This window comes from Anopheles aquasalis, chromosome 3 (assembly GCF_943734665.1).
Source record: "Anopheles aquasalis chromosome 3, idAnoAquaMG_Q_19, whole genome shotgun sequence".
NCBI classification, from domain to species: domain Eukaryota; kingdom Metazoa; phylum Arthropoda; class Insecta; order Diptera; family Culicidae; genus Anopheles; species Anopheles aquasalis.
In genome coordinates, this window is record NC_064878.1 from 26551596 (window position 1) to 26567012 (window position 15417).

A 15417-nucleotide genomic window follows, 5' to 3' on the forward strand; every position below is an offset into this window, starting at 1 on the left:
GGGGCCCGGTTGGTCAGTGGATCGGATGAAAACAGTTCGAAACACGCTAAAAGTTGTCGCACGCAGATAATCAACTGCACGCAGTGTGTTTGTCGTGTTTTTTGGACGCCTTTTTACAGCTTTCCAACGATGTGGAGTGCGTGATAGGCCTATCTTTGGATTGAAGATGGCGTTTCTACTTTAAAGTGTAGAGGTGTTTAAGAAATCAATTGAGGTATCCAACCTTTGTTAGTTCGCTATTTTTCCGTACTTTAAATATATAGTTTGGCCAATTTAGCAACCTGGTTAGACGATAAGATGCTCTGCAAATTTGGCATTAATTTTCTCCGAGAGAAACACAGGTGAAAAAGTTGTTGCAAGGTATCCTAATAGTTAATTTGCGTTATGACGGATTTCTTACATGACTCACAATGCGCAAGCCACGCTCAAAAGGCTATAAGCATGTGCGTGAAAGGTAAGCGAAAGCAAATCTTGCAAAGTATGTGAAGACTTTTAATAAAGTAACAGATCTTGAGTAAATAAAGGTTAACATAGTAGTTCACAAAAAAGGTTGTAATCTCAAGTCCGCAAAACGAGTGTCGGATAGATATAAATTTGTTAATGCATTATTTTGTTAATTAATACTCAACTGGATCGATTCAATGCACTATTATTTAGACAGAATAAAGATTGAGACGAGCATCAATCATCTACATAAAACTTTTTTTAAAGCCTTCGTTTTGCACTGGGCTATTAGATATTTAGAAAACATTCACGCACATTCAACATAAAAATATCTCGTAGGATCACATGGTGGAACGCTAATTTTAAATGTTTAATAAACATAACAGATAGCCTTCATAAAGGAAGATTGTCACTTGAGGCTTAATAATTGCTACAACAATTAAATGGAACTCATATTATAGATCACATCAATATCAATTCTATTTGTTCTAGCTTGAAGTTCAATATGAGGAGATGAAATTTTTATACAAATAAGCATTGAAAGTTTTTATCCGCGAGCACCTGATTCGCATTCAACAGTATTATCTTGCAGTATCGTATGTTCAGAAACTCCAAATCTGATTGAAGTTCCGCTCCATCGAATAAAGAAAAGACTAACGTAAATGCCAATGGACAGTATTAGCAAAGTGCCACGTCTGTACAATGGCAATAATCCACACCTCGAACAAGCTTCAAGTGAGCAATCGCCGTATCAGGTTGGGTTCAAGTTCTAACGCTTCGTCACCAGCCGCCACCACCACCAGCACTGACCATTGGTCACGAGCGCGAGTATCGTGTTGCGTTCCTCCCACCGGTGGGGGGCTCTCGTTCTTTGCACGTGCTGGTGACAGAAAAATCAATTTAATCACGCGCCACAACTCGTGGGGCTTCCACGGAAGAGGAGGAGGACAAGGAGCGTCCCATCTAATCTCTGTTCGCACATGTTGGCCGAAGGGCTTCAAACCCTCTTCCGAGGCTGGATCCATTACTCTGCCCCCCCCCAAGCCATCTCTCTCTCTCTCTCATCCAGCCGCAGGAACCGTTGAAGGTGGTGGTGGTGCCCATTGTTTGGACAACGAGGCACCTCGTTCCGGCCCGGCTAATGTTTTGCTATTTCCACTCGAGCAGCTCTCTCTCCCTCAGCAGATCGGCGGTAAGTGGCTTGCATTGTTGCTGCCAACATCGATCTCTTTCTCTCTCTCTCTCTCTCTCTCTCTCTCTCTCATCCTCTGTCTAATCCAATCGGTTCCGTCCAAACGGGTCGCCGGTACTTCCGATCAACCGACAACCACCCACTAACCGCACGCCACCATCATCACGGTGATGATGATCAACAGCGTTACCTTTCAACGAAGGCAATGTGTTGTGCTGTGGGTGGTTAGAGGGTGACCGCTAATCCTAAACTCACACTCCAACATTCCCGTCTGCACCTGAGGAGTACACCGTTGAAGTGCGTATCCGCGACGCGTGTTTGTATGAAGACACCGACAGCTTCACGGTGGCCATTGTTTTCGGAAACGACTCGCAGCGGAACTCTTTCGAACGATGCGTGGTCCGTGGTGCGTAGTGCTTCCCTCGCACACTAACACGCAGCTTCGCTGCCTATTATCGCGGCTGTTTTCACACCACTTTACATATCCACAATCGGAAAAGGGCACAGGGGAGATGGGAAAAGGGTCGCTACACCAATAACACGTCGGCATCGTATCGGTGCACCGTGAATCGTGAAGCCATCACGTAACAGTGGTGCAGCGGAACCACCACAGTTGTCTACAACCTCTTGCGCGGAAGTTTATCAAAAGGGGCCGACACCTAGAGGATCTCATCGGCACCGCCACCACCACCACCATGACCAATCGTCAACCGCGCTACGCAACTCATCATCTTCGTCAATACTCACCTTAACTGCATACTTCCGGCCGGTGTGTTTGTCCTTTGCACTGTAAACCTCACCGTAGGTGCCCTCGCCGATCAGATCCAGCAGCTCGAACCGTTCGGTCGGGTTCGGCAACCGGCTGAAGTCCACATGCTGCGACAATCCATTGTAGGCCATGGTCCTGGGGAGTGCACGGAACAGGAGAAAGAGAAAAAAAACACGAAACACGGGTAGTATCAGTGACAGTGCGACCTCATCAACTGTTTCCGATCAGCTTCGCACCGCTACTGACAGTGGGTACTGTCTGGCCGCCGTGGCAAAGCTGTCACTTTGGTTGGGTACCGAGAACGGGAGGCATAGGCCATAAACCTCGCTAAGGCCAGACCAGGCCTCCACATCACGAGACTCGAGACGGCGACTTGTGACTCCCGGCTCGACTCGCTATGGTAATCTAATAGGATCAAGACCACGTTTCATGCCCCGCGTACCATCGCACACGTCTAGCTTCGGTGAGGATGAAGCGAAGCAGAACAAAGCAGAAGCCCACTATCGATTAGTGGTACGTAGTGCCGAAAGGACATAGACACCTCGCAAGTCCGAACTATGTCAATACGTCGATATTCACTTGTTGGAGAGTGGTAGTAACCAAACTGCATGTATTCCGTTGAAGTCACATCCGCCGATCCTAATTGATCCATCAAAACAAAAGACCAAATGGGGGATTCCAAAAACCGCGTTATTACGCATCAAGATCCTTCCCCGGTTTCGCCCAAACTCCCATTAAACTGCGCCTCATTGAGCCCAACCAAGTTAGCCCCAAACGCTAACAATGCGCCGCCACGCCAAAACTGGCGCGCCTCGGTTAGCGGCTGATTACCGCATCCAGTACCACCTCCCGGGGCACTTGGCTTCCCAAACTCTGGCGCCAACCGAGGGCTCCATCAAAATTGCATCATCTCGGTGATCTCTAGCCGTATAGCTGCCTCTGCTGCTGCTACCTTAAAACCCCGTTTAACACCACACCCTCAACATAACCTCTAATTAACCGCCAAACCGTGCACTACCCGTCAAAGCCGCTAATGTGCTCCACGGGAAGTTTGCTGGTCTGGCCAGAGAGTGATAGAGGGAGAGAGAGGAGAACCTTCCGGAGCGCCAGCTGCTGGAAAGAGCAACTCTTCTGGAGCGACAAACACTTTGGAACCGTGGTCTGGATTATGCAGAATCATCACCTAGCAGTTTTGCGAAAGTTCTCCAGCCAACTGTGATGGATCTGGATGAACCAAGACGCAACCTCGGAGGAGAAAAAAAGCATAAGTTGCTGCCAAGTAGCCTCTACCGCTGACCAACGATCGACGAGCTCTGATGCTCTGTAGATTTCTATTTTTGAACTCTCCTCATCACTTGGTTCGTACTGCTTTTCGCTTCCTCCCTTTTTTTTTATCTCGATTTCTTATGCGTGCATGCTGCGTGTCGGTAGCGGCAGTGGGTTTATAAGGGTCCAAAGGGCCCGAAAAACGGGGTCCGAAGCGCACCCGTCCACATCGCTCTAATCGCACCCAACCGTACGCAGCGTCACAGTAGTGGCAGCGCGCCATAACATTAGCATAACGAGATAATGGAAACCATTTATTTAGCATGATTTCTCTCTCACACACCGCACGCCTCACGCCCCTTACTTCACCTGTTGCGCCGGCGCTCGTCATCATCCACATCATCGTCGTCGATCGGTCCATTATGCGTCTAAATTGCCTCTAACTAGCCGCCATGTTAGCCACCATGCTGCCGAAAGTGGGCAGAGTGATTTGTAGCGGATGTATGCAGGGGAGTGTCATGGAGATGTGTGTAATTACGCCGCCCGTAACCTCCCCTGTGCTGGGTTGCCTGTGTGAGAACATCACAAAACAATAGAATCTTTCGCAAGGGAACAAACGATCGAGAACGCCATCATCATTCTCGGGAATGAAAAGTGAAAACCTTCTGCCAAGTCACCTGCCAGCCGGTCGGTTGGTTTTTACTTTCAAAATCAATGGAAACATACGAGAGTGCCAGCTAGCAAAACCCGCATGCCACAGCATAAACAATACTGAGTAGCCGCACCCGCAGCATGGCTCTGAAGAGTGACTCCCCGCCGCAGAGGCAGAACGACGGTGGAAAACGGGTTCCACTTGAGTGCGGGCCAACCGACCGACCACCGACGGTCCCGGTCAAAGCGTGCATGTGTGCGGGAGGGGAATGTGCGCCCTAAAACCGAAACGCAAACCCCCCCACACGGGATCCCGGTCCCGCTTTCGCCACTCACACGCCATACAGCGATGGAAATAGGTTTCTAGTTCAACGCGTGGTTCAACTCTTGAGGGCTATTTTGACGGCCACGAGAGCGCCTGTATGGAACACGATACCAGGAGGCCATGCGTGGGGCAGAGGTTGCTTCGATTGTGCGCAAAAAAAAAATCAGTAGCAAAAGTAGCATCTCGGTCTTGGTGAGTCCAGGTTTTTGCCAACGGAGATTCACCGTTAGGTCAGGTGTCAGGGGGCCTTGTTGGCCTTTTTCCCCGTACCAGAGGTATTGTGGTTTTCCCCCTCAGGGTAACGGTTTGGTGACTGGAAGGAATGCAAACTGAAACAGTCAGTGCGCTTGTTTATCGGACAAACGGCAACCGGCAGATCGACAATCCCTCCCCCCCGTGTTGTGATCGATACGATCAGGGAGCGATTCGGTTTTTTCAGTTCTCAAATGGCGGACAACAAACGGACAACAACATAAAAAAAAGCGCGAGGGTGGATGCATCGGAAAATGCAAAACAAATTTCCACATTTTTTCGATTCAACGGAGCAGTTAAATGCGCGTTGCTCTCCTCTTCGTGCGTGAGTTTCGCGTTTTGCTCCGCGCGGCGACAATGCTCCATTCGCCTCATCGCTCGTATCATCGCCCGGATCTGGTTGCGGTTAGTGGCGATGCTGGCCTCCCTTCAATTGAGGATTTTTGCCGTTTTGGCTCAACCTCAGCTTATCAATCGGCGAATGCACAGTACGATGGCTTTTATGCTCGCTTGCTCTCTAAAGGTGCAATGGGAATGGAGATGCGTGCAGCAAACAACTGTTCGCACACAGTTCGCCGTGGTGATCGCCGAGTTGTCAGTGACATTGGAGTCAGTGAGTGCAAATGGGAAGGACGATGACTTCCATTGTTGAAGAGGATGTGAGATGAGCCATGGCGCATCATTCTCATGCTTTAACTGCTCATTGAATGGTCGATAATCATCGCTGCCATGTCACTTTCAGGCAACAGAAAGCAAATATTATGAGATGCCAACCATATCATGCTGGTTGTGGGGAGCGCTCTGTCGCTACTGTTTGGTTTCAAAGGCAGACATCGATATTATCGTTGTTCATGGCATGCTAGTCACTTTTGATATCAAATGTGATTTCCTGGAGTTCTGGATAACAATTACGAGATAATACAGAAGTTTGATATTGATTTTTCAAAGTAATAACACAGCCAAAGACAAAAATATCATTAGTAATTTTAATTTATATAAATCGGAAAAAATCCATTTCAAAATGGAATATAATTCCGAGAATACTTCTCAAAAGGCTCACAGCATTTGAGCATTGTAAATTGCAACAAACAGTCTGCTAATTCCAATCATCGAATCGAAAAGCATAAATTGTACAAACACAAACGGCAAGGATCAACATCAAAAATTCATTCCAATCCCCCCAGATGAACATAAATTCTTATCCCGATTCTACGTTATCTGCAAACAGAACCACAACACTTCACACCACAGAACTCTCTCACCAACAAGCACACACCATCGCAGTCTATTTATTTATTAAAAACAGGCAGTGCTCGGAGCGTGGTGTACGCCAATATTGAATTCTAGTCCTCAAAGCCCATACCATCATCTGCATAATCAGCGCATACCACCAGCGGGATGGTCGCAAGCCACCGGCCTGCAGATATTGATTACGCGCGCGCGGAACAAAAGAGGGATTTACTCTCTTTCCATCTCTCGCCCTTGGCAAACAGACGCGCGCCCCCAGAGCATCCCTAGGCTGTATTCCGCTCTTTCGCTCGCTAAACAATTAAGCCTGTTGACTCAGGCAGGCACCAGACAGGCCGGTATGGTTTGTGTAAAATGTGCGAAAATCATAAATTCCTCCCACCCCAAAAAACAGCGAAACCAGGACGGCGCTAGTGCTTGGCGCGACTCCAGCTGCCTCCAGCGCCTAATCGGTGCCTTCGATCATCGGGATTCAATCGCTAACACATACACTCATGTGTCTACCACCGAATGGGAGGCTTCGCCCCTATCGAACGAGCATAAAATCCCTCACCTGCAGCTCATGCAGCTCATGTTGTCATGCTACTCGCACCACGGGGGGGGCGTAATTAGTGCGTACAATTTATTATCCTTCGCGAACATGCCCGCGTATGCAATGGGATGGAAGAGAGAAAGGGGAGGGAGGTGCAAATTTCCGCTGCCACCTGCCACCCAAACCATGCGCTTTTCCGGTCCAGTTCCACCGGAGCACACGCTGCACGTGGAGTTGATGCAAAGTGGGGTGGTGGTGTGGGTTGTATCGCGCACACAAACGGATAGCCACGCACGAGGTAAACCAATTTCGCAATGTTCAATCATGCCACGTGGAATTAATGGGCTTGGGCGAGAGGTTCGATACCGAATGTCGCGCTCAATTTTTCGATTTCGCCACCGGGCGTTCAGTACGGTTCGCACGAAAGCCACGGGGAACAGAATGTCCTTGAGGACGAATTGTGCGCGGAATCGATGAATTTAATGCCACCGGAAATGACGATTCAATATGCTACGTCGATGATGCTCGACGAGTCGAGTTTCAATCACTCAGAAGGACACTTCACACACCGACGTGGAGGAGGTCGATGGCACGAGTGTCAGACCGTTTCAGTGCGTTCGTTCGTTCATTCGTTCGTTCTAACGCAGCCAAAAAGGGCGTACTTCTAATGGTCAGTGGTCAGAAGCGAACCGGCGTAAATTCGGTGACGCAATAAGGGGACTCACAATGGACGTTACGAAGCGGAACGGCGGAACGGTTTGGATTTTGCGGACAGAACAGAAGTTTCCCAGAGAACGCACCACACGTGACGCGACGTGGATAAATGCGCATCGCCATTCGTCTGTCATCGCCAGCCATTGTGCTTGATGATTGCGCCAGTGCCATAAAGTGTCACTGACCAGTGTCTCACATGGGATTAGTAACACAATTCGTCTGTCTGTCCCTTGGACAGACTATTAAATATGAACGATAAAGGTACCGTAGTCCTATAGAAAAAAACAATAGATCGTTCAGTCACTTTTCTTACAGTTATTCTATTTATTTAGAACCGGTAGTGTCAAACCGGATTGCTGATCCCATTTTCTTGGCAGCGTACGATAATAAAACAGAGGAAATTTGGATTCATCAATTGAATTCAACACCATTTACTGTAAAAGCTCATTTTGAACGAATTTTAAAGATTTCAACATTTCCAAACGAGCAGTCATTTAATTTTCAAACAGCCTAACTGTCAGTTCTAACTAATTTGGCAATTTTTTGGGCATTAAATATCATAGTTTGGACGCAAAAAAAATTTTAAAAAATAATACCGTATATTGGCCTTGATTCTTATAATCTGTACAAGAGGTCATGCGACACTTTATGACAATCGAATCGACTTGGTACCACCTGGCACCAGGGAGCGTCTGGATGTTCCCAGCGAGAGTGAAAAGCGAGCCAACAAACAACGAGCCAAACGGATTGCCAAACAACGATAGCGAAAGTTTTGCAGCAGCAGCAGCAGCTGAGAGACAATTTTCCCACCGAGCAAAAAACCTCCCCACGAGTTGGCCAAAAACGGTCATTCCGGCTGGGCTAATGATGGCCATTTTACTGGAGAGTGTGGGGTGGGAGCCCGGTACACCGCCGTGGGATTCACCTGTTAGATCATCGGCGTCATCACTCATTAACCATTCGGTCCGGCTCGAGTGGTGGTTTATGATGATCACCACGAGTGCGAACACGATCCGCCAGGACTTAAATCGCCTTAAAAACACGTTCATCAAATCAACCACCACGTGGCCCAACCATTCGACTAAACGGTGAGTTCCGCGTAACTGGCAGCATCCAAGATGCAAACTTCCTTCCGTAACATATGTCGGCGTGATGCGTTAGATGCGTCAATCGCCACCTCGTGTGCCAGCGAGTGAGGTTAAAGAAGAAATTCGAAAAGTTCAAGACACCAGGGAGGATATCGTCTTAGATACCGGGACACAGGATTGCGTAATTTTTGGCAGGAGCAGCTACTACGGCACCGTAGAGCCCCGGTCTAAGCCCGTTACGCTAATGAGAAGGTTGCTCCATCCAGCTGCCTTTCATGCCTCGCAGGCCAAAACAAACGATTAATTAATCGAATTAACGGCATCCGGCAGCAGCGGTAGCGAACGCACCATAAATGCCGCACATGAACCAACCAACCAACCGAGGATATCCCACTTCACCGCCATTAATTAAGACGAAACGTCTCGGGTGGTTTCGCTTACTCGCACTCAGCACCGAACAGCGCACGCTCATCACTCTGACGCACCTTAATTGAGGGCTTTTCAATGGCGCATCTTCAAAAGCATTGAAGAGCAATAACAGCAGCAGCAGCAGCAGCAGCAGCACCATCACCACCGGCAGCTGCCTGGTTTGCAGTTCGAGTAACTGTCTCTCTCGTCTTTGGATGGAAACCGGATCGCGAAGCATCGATCGATGCCACCTGTTGTTCTCGCCAGAACAACCGCTTCACCGCGATGCTGCGCCATTATCAGCGAGTAATCACCTCACGCCGTGCTCTGCTTCGAAATCGATCACGTCACTCGCATCTCCTCCCTCGAATGACGTACAACTCGTTCGGTGGCAATGACCAGACGATTGAATTTGTAATTTGCATCCTCTGCGCCACTAATACCAGAACATTGCACCTGAACACCGTTCTAGAGTGCCACTGTATGGCCTGGCATCTGGCAAATGTGACGCAACAGAGCGCAACAACGCGAGAAATTATCGTCCGCACTGCGGTGCTGCTGTGTGTTTGCTTTTGCCAAACACGAAATTAAGGGTCCAGAGGGGCAACGATATCATTACTCAATCGCCCGGCCCAATCTGGAAGCGAATCCGTAAACATAAAATTATCGTAATCGATGCTCTTCCCGGGAGCAAACAACCACAAACCACCTGCTGCTGCTGCTGCTGCTGCTGATTTTGTGCGAAAGAAGACGCCGAAACAAACGATGAGTGGCAAGAGATTCAACGAGATCGACCAGAAGTTGGTGCGTTGAATGGAGGGCAAATGCCGGTCAGATTCCCGGGGCAGATTTCAGCAATTGCGTAGCGAAATGGTTTGTAGTTGCTTCCACAAGAAGATTCGCCGATCATCATCATCATGGGCGTTAGCAGCAGTAGCAACAGCATTAGCATTTCACGAGAGTGCCATGGGAGGTAACCAGAACGTGTGAAATCGGAGCGATCTTCATCACCTCCGCGTGTCGACATTCAACCGTAGCTCCATAATGAGTGGGGTGAAAATGAATGCCATTTGTCCGACGGAGCCAACAAGTCAGTCGCAAACCCCAGGCGCACAATGACACGCACAGTGGCGTTACATAAGAACGTCGCAGCAATGTTGCACGCACCCTCCACGCTAGAACAACCGAGTGTTCAAAACGGTGTCATCCGGTTTCTCACACGCTGGCTGGCACTTGCGTGCGTTATCTTAGCCAGCCCTGGTATCTGAGTATCTGCACTTCCCTCCGATAGCCCACCGGGTTAAGCGAGCAAGCATTACAGGCAATTATGATAACTGAATTAGGAATATGACCCATAAATCAACCCCGGGAACTACCCACCAGTGCGTGAATCTCTCGAACCCACTTAGACTGTCCGCCCTTGAATGCTGGTTAACCGGCATTATCATTAACCAACCTTCTTCTTCTCCTCTCCTCTTCTTCTCGCTCTATCGTAACGTTCTCTGTCGGACGTTCTCGAGTGTTTGCGAGACATGATAGTTTGGGTGAGGGAACGAAGGTTCCTCGATTGTTATCGGACGAGATAATGGCACGCAGCAGCAGCAGCAGCATTAAACTGTGGCGATGACAGTAGCAGTGCCGGATATGGACGACAACCGACGATGCAAATTAACTACAAACGGAGTAAGAACCGCTTGGTTCTTAGATCCGGCCTTGCGAGCTCTTTGTCGAAGGAAATCTCTCAAGAAAATGGGTCACTGAGGTGTCTCGGACGGGGAGACGGGGGGTCAGATATTAGCATAATTATGATGACAACGTCACGCATCATTAAACGGTGTGGATGGAATGGAGTGCTGTTGGAGATGAAAGACCACAAACCTCATCTGGCTGGTGCAGACTTGGCCACACTCTCTGTCCACAAAAGCATGGTCTTGATAGCAATTTCAGAAACATCCAGAAGTGTTCTCCTCTTGCCATTGCAACACATAATTTGCTAATTGAACACATTGACTTTGTGCAAATTGTTTAACTTCACCAAGACCGAGGCTACACAAAATAAGAATCGATCAACGAGCTCGTGTATTGTTTTATAGCATTACGATTGCCTAATCCCCCCGAACACCGTAGTGCCTTCAAATTATCCAATGAACTCCAGCGAAGCAGACGCAACCGACGCTAACGAAGTGCCATTCGGTGTTGCCCCTGGGTTCTAAACGCGCCCGGAATGGGTTGTCAACCGTTTGAGGATGCCACATAAATTGGAAACTCTCGCTCTCTCTTGCTCTCTCGCTCCGCCGGAGGCTAATGCGCCCTGTGGACTAACGAGGTTCCTTCTCAAACGGGACCCGCATTCACACCGTCACACGAAAAAAAAGGTTCTCTCTCTCTCTGTTCCATGCGCGAGAATCGTGACTCCAGCACCGGAATACTGGCGCACACTGGCGAAGAGAACGAAGAACTTTAAATCCGATTATTCTATTGACTCGCGAGCTCGCGAGCAAGCATAAAGCAGTAGAAGGAACCGAGCACCAAATCCACTTCAATTGTCGCCATTAGACGCCCGGGGCACGGGGCACGACACCGGCACGGGATCCGGGTTCAATGAAAGCAACGCGCTCCGGAGGCGTTTCGGTTCCTTCCAAGAGGTTATCGTTCCGCCGGGCGTTCATTCAGCGGGTAGGGTGGGAACTTCAATTGTCGCAAGCCAGCCCAGCCCCCAGCCCCTGGGCTTATCCACTCCATCCACTCCCGGCCTAAAAAAGAATGACTTGCAATCACGCGATAAAAAAAAAGTAATCTTTCATGTACTCGCTCGCTCACTCAAACACCTCGCGTTCCTTTGTCGTCTTTCGCAGGTTTCGCAGGCGCACTCTCTCTCTCTCTTTCTCTCTGCGACCTGGCCATGCAAATCGACGCGACGACAAGGCGGTGCTGTGGTGGCATGATTTATTGCGCACCAGGAAGACGCACCAGAACACACATAAGACTTATCCTTTTCCCCCCGGTGGGAGCTACTTGCGACTTCAAGTAGCTAAAGTTTCTCTTCGATAACTCGCACACCTAATCCGGTAGTCGGTCGTTATCTGGAACGACACGCGTGTCGTCGATCGGAAAAGTGGGAAAACATGTCCGCGTTTGATGATGTTTCCTGTTTTTATAGTGGACACTGACTCGGGTAAAAGTAGTTCCAAATCCACACGGACCTCCGATGCACTCGGTAAGATCGTATTACGTCCACTTTCTGGCCGGTCGTTTTCGAGACAAACTTACCAATTGGTGGGTGACGGTTCCAGCTTGTGTTTGATTAGTCGCAGCAGATCGCCACTGCCGGGTAGATTAACACGTTTCGATGGATTCGGATTGCGCTGGCCACCACCGCTAGCTGTGCTTCGGCTGCTCCCGGTGGCGCTCCCACTCCCATGCCTATCACTCATAGGGGAACTCGATCCCCGCCCCACCCCGGGAACTGTCCCTTTTTTTGTCCTGCGTTCACTTGCTAGGGACTGTGTCGTTATGTTATGTCCACCGCCGCCCTATGTCACTGCATCGCACTACCACGTAAACGCTACCTTGTTGCAACGATCGATCGCAGTCGATCTTAGATCCGCCCAAAAAACACTTTCCCTTTTTTTGGGAGGAATTGAAGAAGAGGAAAAGAAGGGAGAGAGAATGTGGTTTTGGGCTCTTGAAAGATTAGAGCGATGAGAAGCTCTTATCGCAAGGTGTGACCGATTGACGTATGCTAATAAGGGTTCGCGCTGCGATGTCTCGGCGCACCGTTTCACCTGCCTCATTCAATACGATCGCCATGGCTCGTGAAAGTTGAAAGGGTCTCTCTTTCACTATCAAGTGTTCGTTCGTGTGTCTAGACGCACGTCACGCTGCATCGGATCCGAGTGAAAACGGTGAAAAGCATTAAAGTGCTGCCCGAAAACTACAAACAACCAGAATACCAGCATCAAGGTTGATGTTTCCCCTCCAGCAAACCTAACGGAATGTAGATCAGTGGTCCTTTCGACTCATACTAGGCATGCTGGTGCTAGTGTCACGTCCAATGGACATTCTAAGTGCAGCTCCATTAAAAGTGAAAATATGTTAATACATACTCGGCATAGTTGCATAGCGACCATGGCGTGCTTATTAGAACGGAAAGCCGCCGGCCACTGGCGAGTGTGCAGACGCGGACCCTTATGGATACCTTTTGGGCAGTTGGAAAGCGTGGTGACGTGGTGACACCCATCCACGCCAAGCCACACTAGCGTGCACGCAAGCTACTCCCTTCCTAGATTGGTCACGCGTGTCAAGACACATTAGTGGGTTAACCAGCGGGGTAGTGGTTGCCAAGCGGGGGGGGGGGGGGGGGGGGGGCAGCTCATGTTACAGAAATTCTTGTTTCGGTTTTCCGTTGAGTAACGCACCGTCTCTGGCACGCCAGTTGCGTTCACGTCAGTTTCACATTAACTCTGGATTCATTTCGACTGCATTTCCACTCCATGCCCTGTGGTGCTGTGTTTACTATAAGCACCCCCTCCCCCCTCAGGCCCTTTTTGTCGCGTTTTCTATTTGCACAAAAAAGGATCAAATAGAAACTCGCCCGCCCGTCAGCTGGGTGTTTAATTTAATTTAAATCCAAATCAGCCAATTAATCAAATCCATCCAACATGCATCATCGGCACGTACATGTAACATCCCGCAGCCGGGCCCTCGATCGCTGTTTACGCCAGCTTTTTACATGTAAAACCAGGAGGGAGAAGCCTCTTTAGCTGGTTGGTTCGTTAATTCGGAATCTAGTTTCTTGTTGCTGCTGCTGCCGCCTGTCAGGAGCCCGTTTCGCGCTTATGGTTTGTTGCTGTTGGCCGGAGGAGGTGTTGAAAAATGTAAATAAAATACATTTATTTCGATCACGTACTCGAGCAAACATCAACCTGGGGCTGCCTTTGGGCTTGGCAAACAATACCATCCCCTATACCGGCACAGGCAACCCTGTCTGCGCTATCAGCCTGTCGGTGTCTGATGGCGAAGTTATTGTTCACTGGCATTGGCAGGGCGTCTGCTTATCGCGAGGAAACACTGACAAAGATCGTGACGTCGCGCGTAGTGATGCAGTAGCTTCTTCTTCTTCTTGTGATGACGTCATTCATGAAGGCTAGTAACAGGGGGATTTAGCGGACATTAAACTCGATCACAAAGCGATAGTAGCGTTCTCAGTGGTCCATTTTTGCACTAACCACACTCTCCACTAATAATCCTAGTGTACGCGAACTAGAACGCAAGTCATTTGCCATAAATCACACAAAACGCACACGGTAGCCGATTCCCTTTTTCGTCACCAACGTCACTATCTTGCACTCTGATGTTTTAGAGAAAAGTTCAGACACAGACGACTCCAACCGGCACCAGCACCAAGAGGCTGAGTGGACTGATCTACTGAAGCCACCGAGAGGCGCGGTTGCACTTTGTGCGCACACGGAGCCACAACTTCAACGCCTCCTTCACCAGAGACTGACCTCGTTGTAAGTCGACGCCACTGAAGCATGTGTAGCACTCCACCACCGCGTCGTAAAATAGCGGTGCGCTGGCTATCAAAAACCGCGCAACCAATGGCGGAGTGGCGAGAGCAGTAGCCCTATCGAACAATCGCTAATTATCTGGAGGCCTTTCTTCTTCGAGGCCCTCACACCCGCGCCCCAATCGCATCCGCTACAAGCTCAGCGTCTCTCAGCAGCTGATTGTCAAGAATGTGGAAAGAAGAAACGATGACACGAGGGTGAAGTGGATGAATCACACCCCGTTTGACAGCAGCCGACGAGTGTACTAGCGCTTCCGGTGCTATCTTTCAAGATGTCGTCCTCCACACCGCCGGTGGATTGAAAACTATTTTGAAACTACGAAGCACCCTGCAGGGTGCACCCGGAGCGCGAGCAGTACCTTCCATAACAGTGCCATAAAGTCACGAAACGGCCAAAATGTGGGGCAAGAGTGGCGGTTCCCACAGCACACTCGTACTAGTACTGCACCCAGCAATTGACCAACGACCGGCACCGACCGGCGGCGTCAGGCTAATCAGTATAATTGCCCGTGGCTCGTCTTCCGAAAACCTGCGTTTTACGACCTGCCGTCTAACGCCCACTGCCCTACTGACGACCGACACGACAGGGCAGCACGCCCTACCGCACGCTTCGCTTCGGTCACTTTGAGGTTAGGGATTGTGCCACGAGGTACACGTAGTGCACAGCCGTGATTGCACTAGGCTGGATAGAGTTATTATTTAACCCTTGCGGTCCCATTACCCCTTGCTCTCTTTCTCTCACTCTCTCTCTCTCCGCTCCCTTCAGAATAGAGCGAAACGACGAAAGCAAACGGCGTTACGGTTGTGTTCCGCTGCTTTTCCCGTTTTTTTTTTTCTTCTCTCTACGCTGTTGTTGAAGGAACGGTACAAGACTCCGACAGAAGAAGCGATGTGCCGTTGCGATGATGGTGGATCGGAGTGTTTGGGCGAGCGGCAGCGTTATCTTAGTATGCCTTGCC

The 15417-nt window shown here is 49.4% G+C and overlaps 1 protein-coding gene across 4 annotated transcripts in view; it reads right to left on the reverse strand.

Annotated features, from left to right (window-relative positions):
* Positions 1–15417, reverse strand: part of LOC126578989 (myosin-IIIb-like) — a 48109-nt gene that overhangs the window by 12630 nt on the left and 20062 nt on the right. For 3 of the 4 annotated variants that reach the window (XM_050242168.1, XM_050242167.1, XM_050242165.1), the window contains exons 1-2: positions 12160–12384; positions 2384–2540 (exon numbers count right to left, since the gene is read on the reverse strand). In XM_050242168.1, the coding sequence (XP_050098125.1) occupies positions 2384–2540; positions 12160–12323 (321 nt within the window). In that variant the 5' untranslated portion in view covers positions 12324–12384. Of the gene's footprint in view, positions 1–2383; positions 2541–12159; positions 12385–15417 lie in introns of those variants that run through there. The other variant, XM_050242169.1, reaches the window with a different exon arrangement.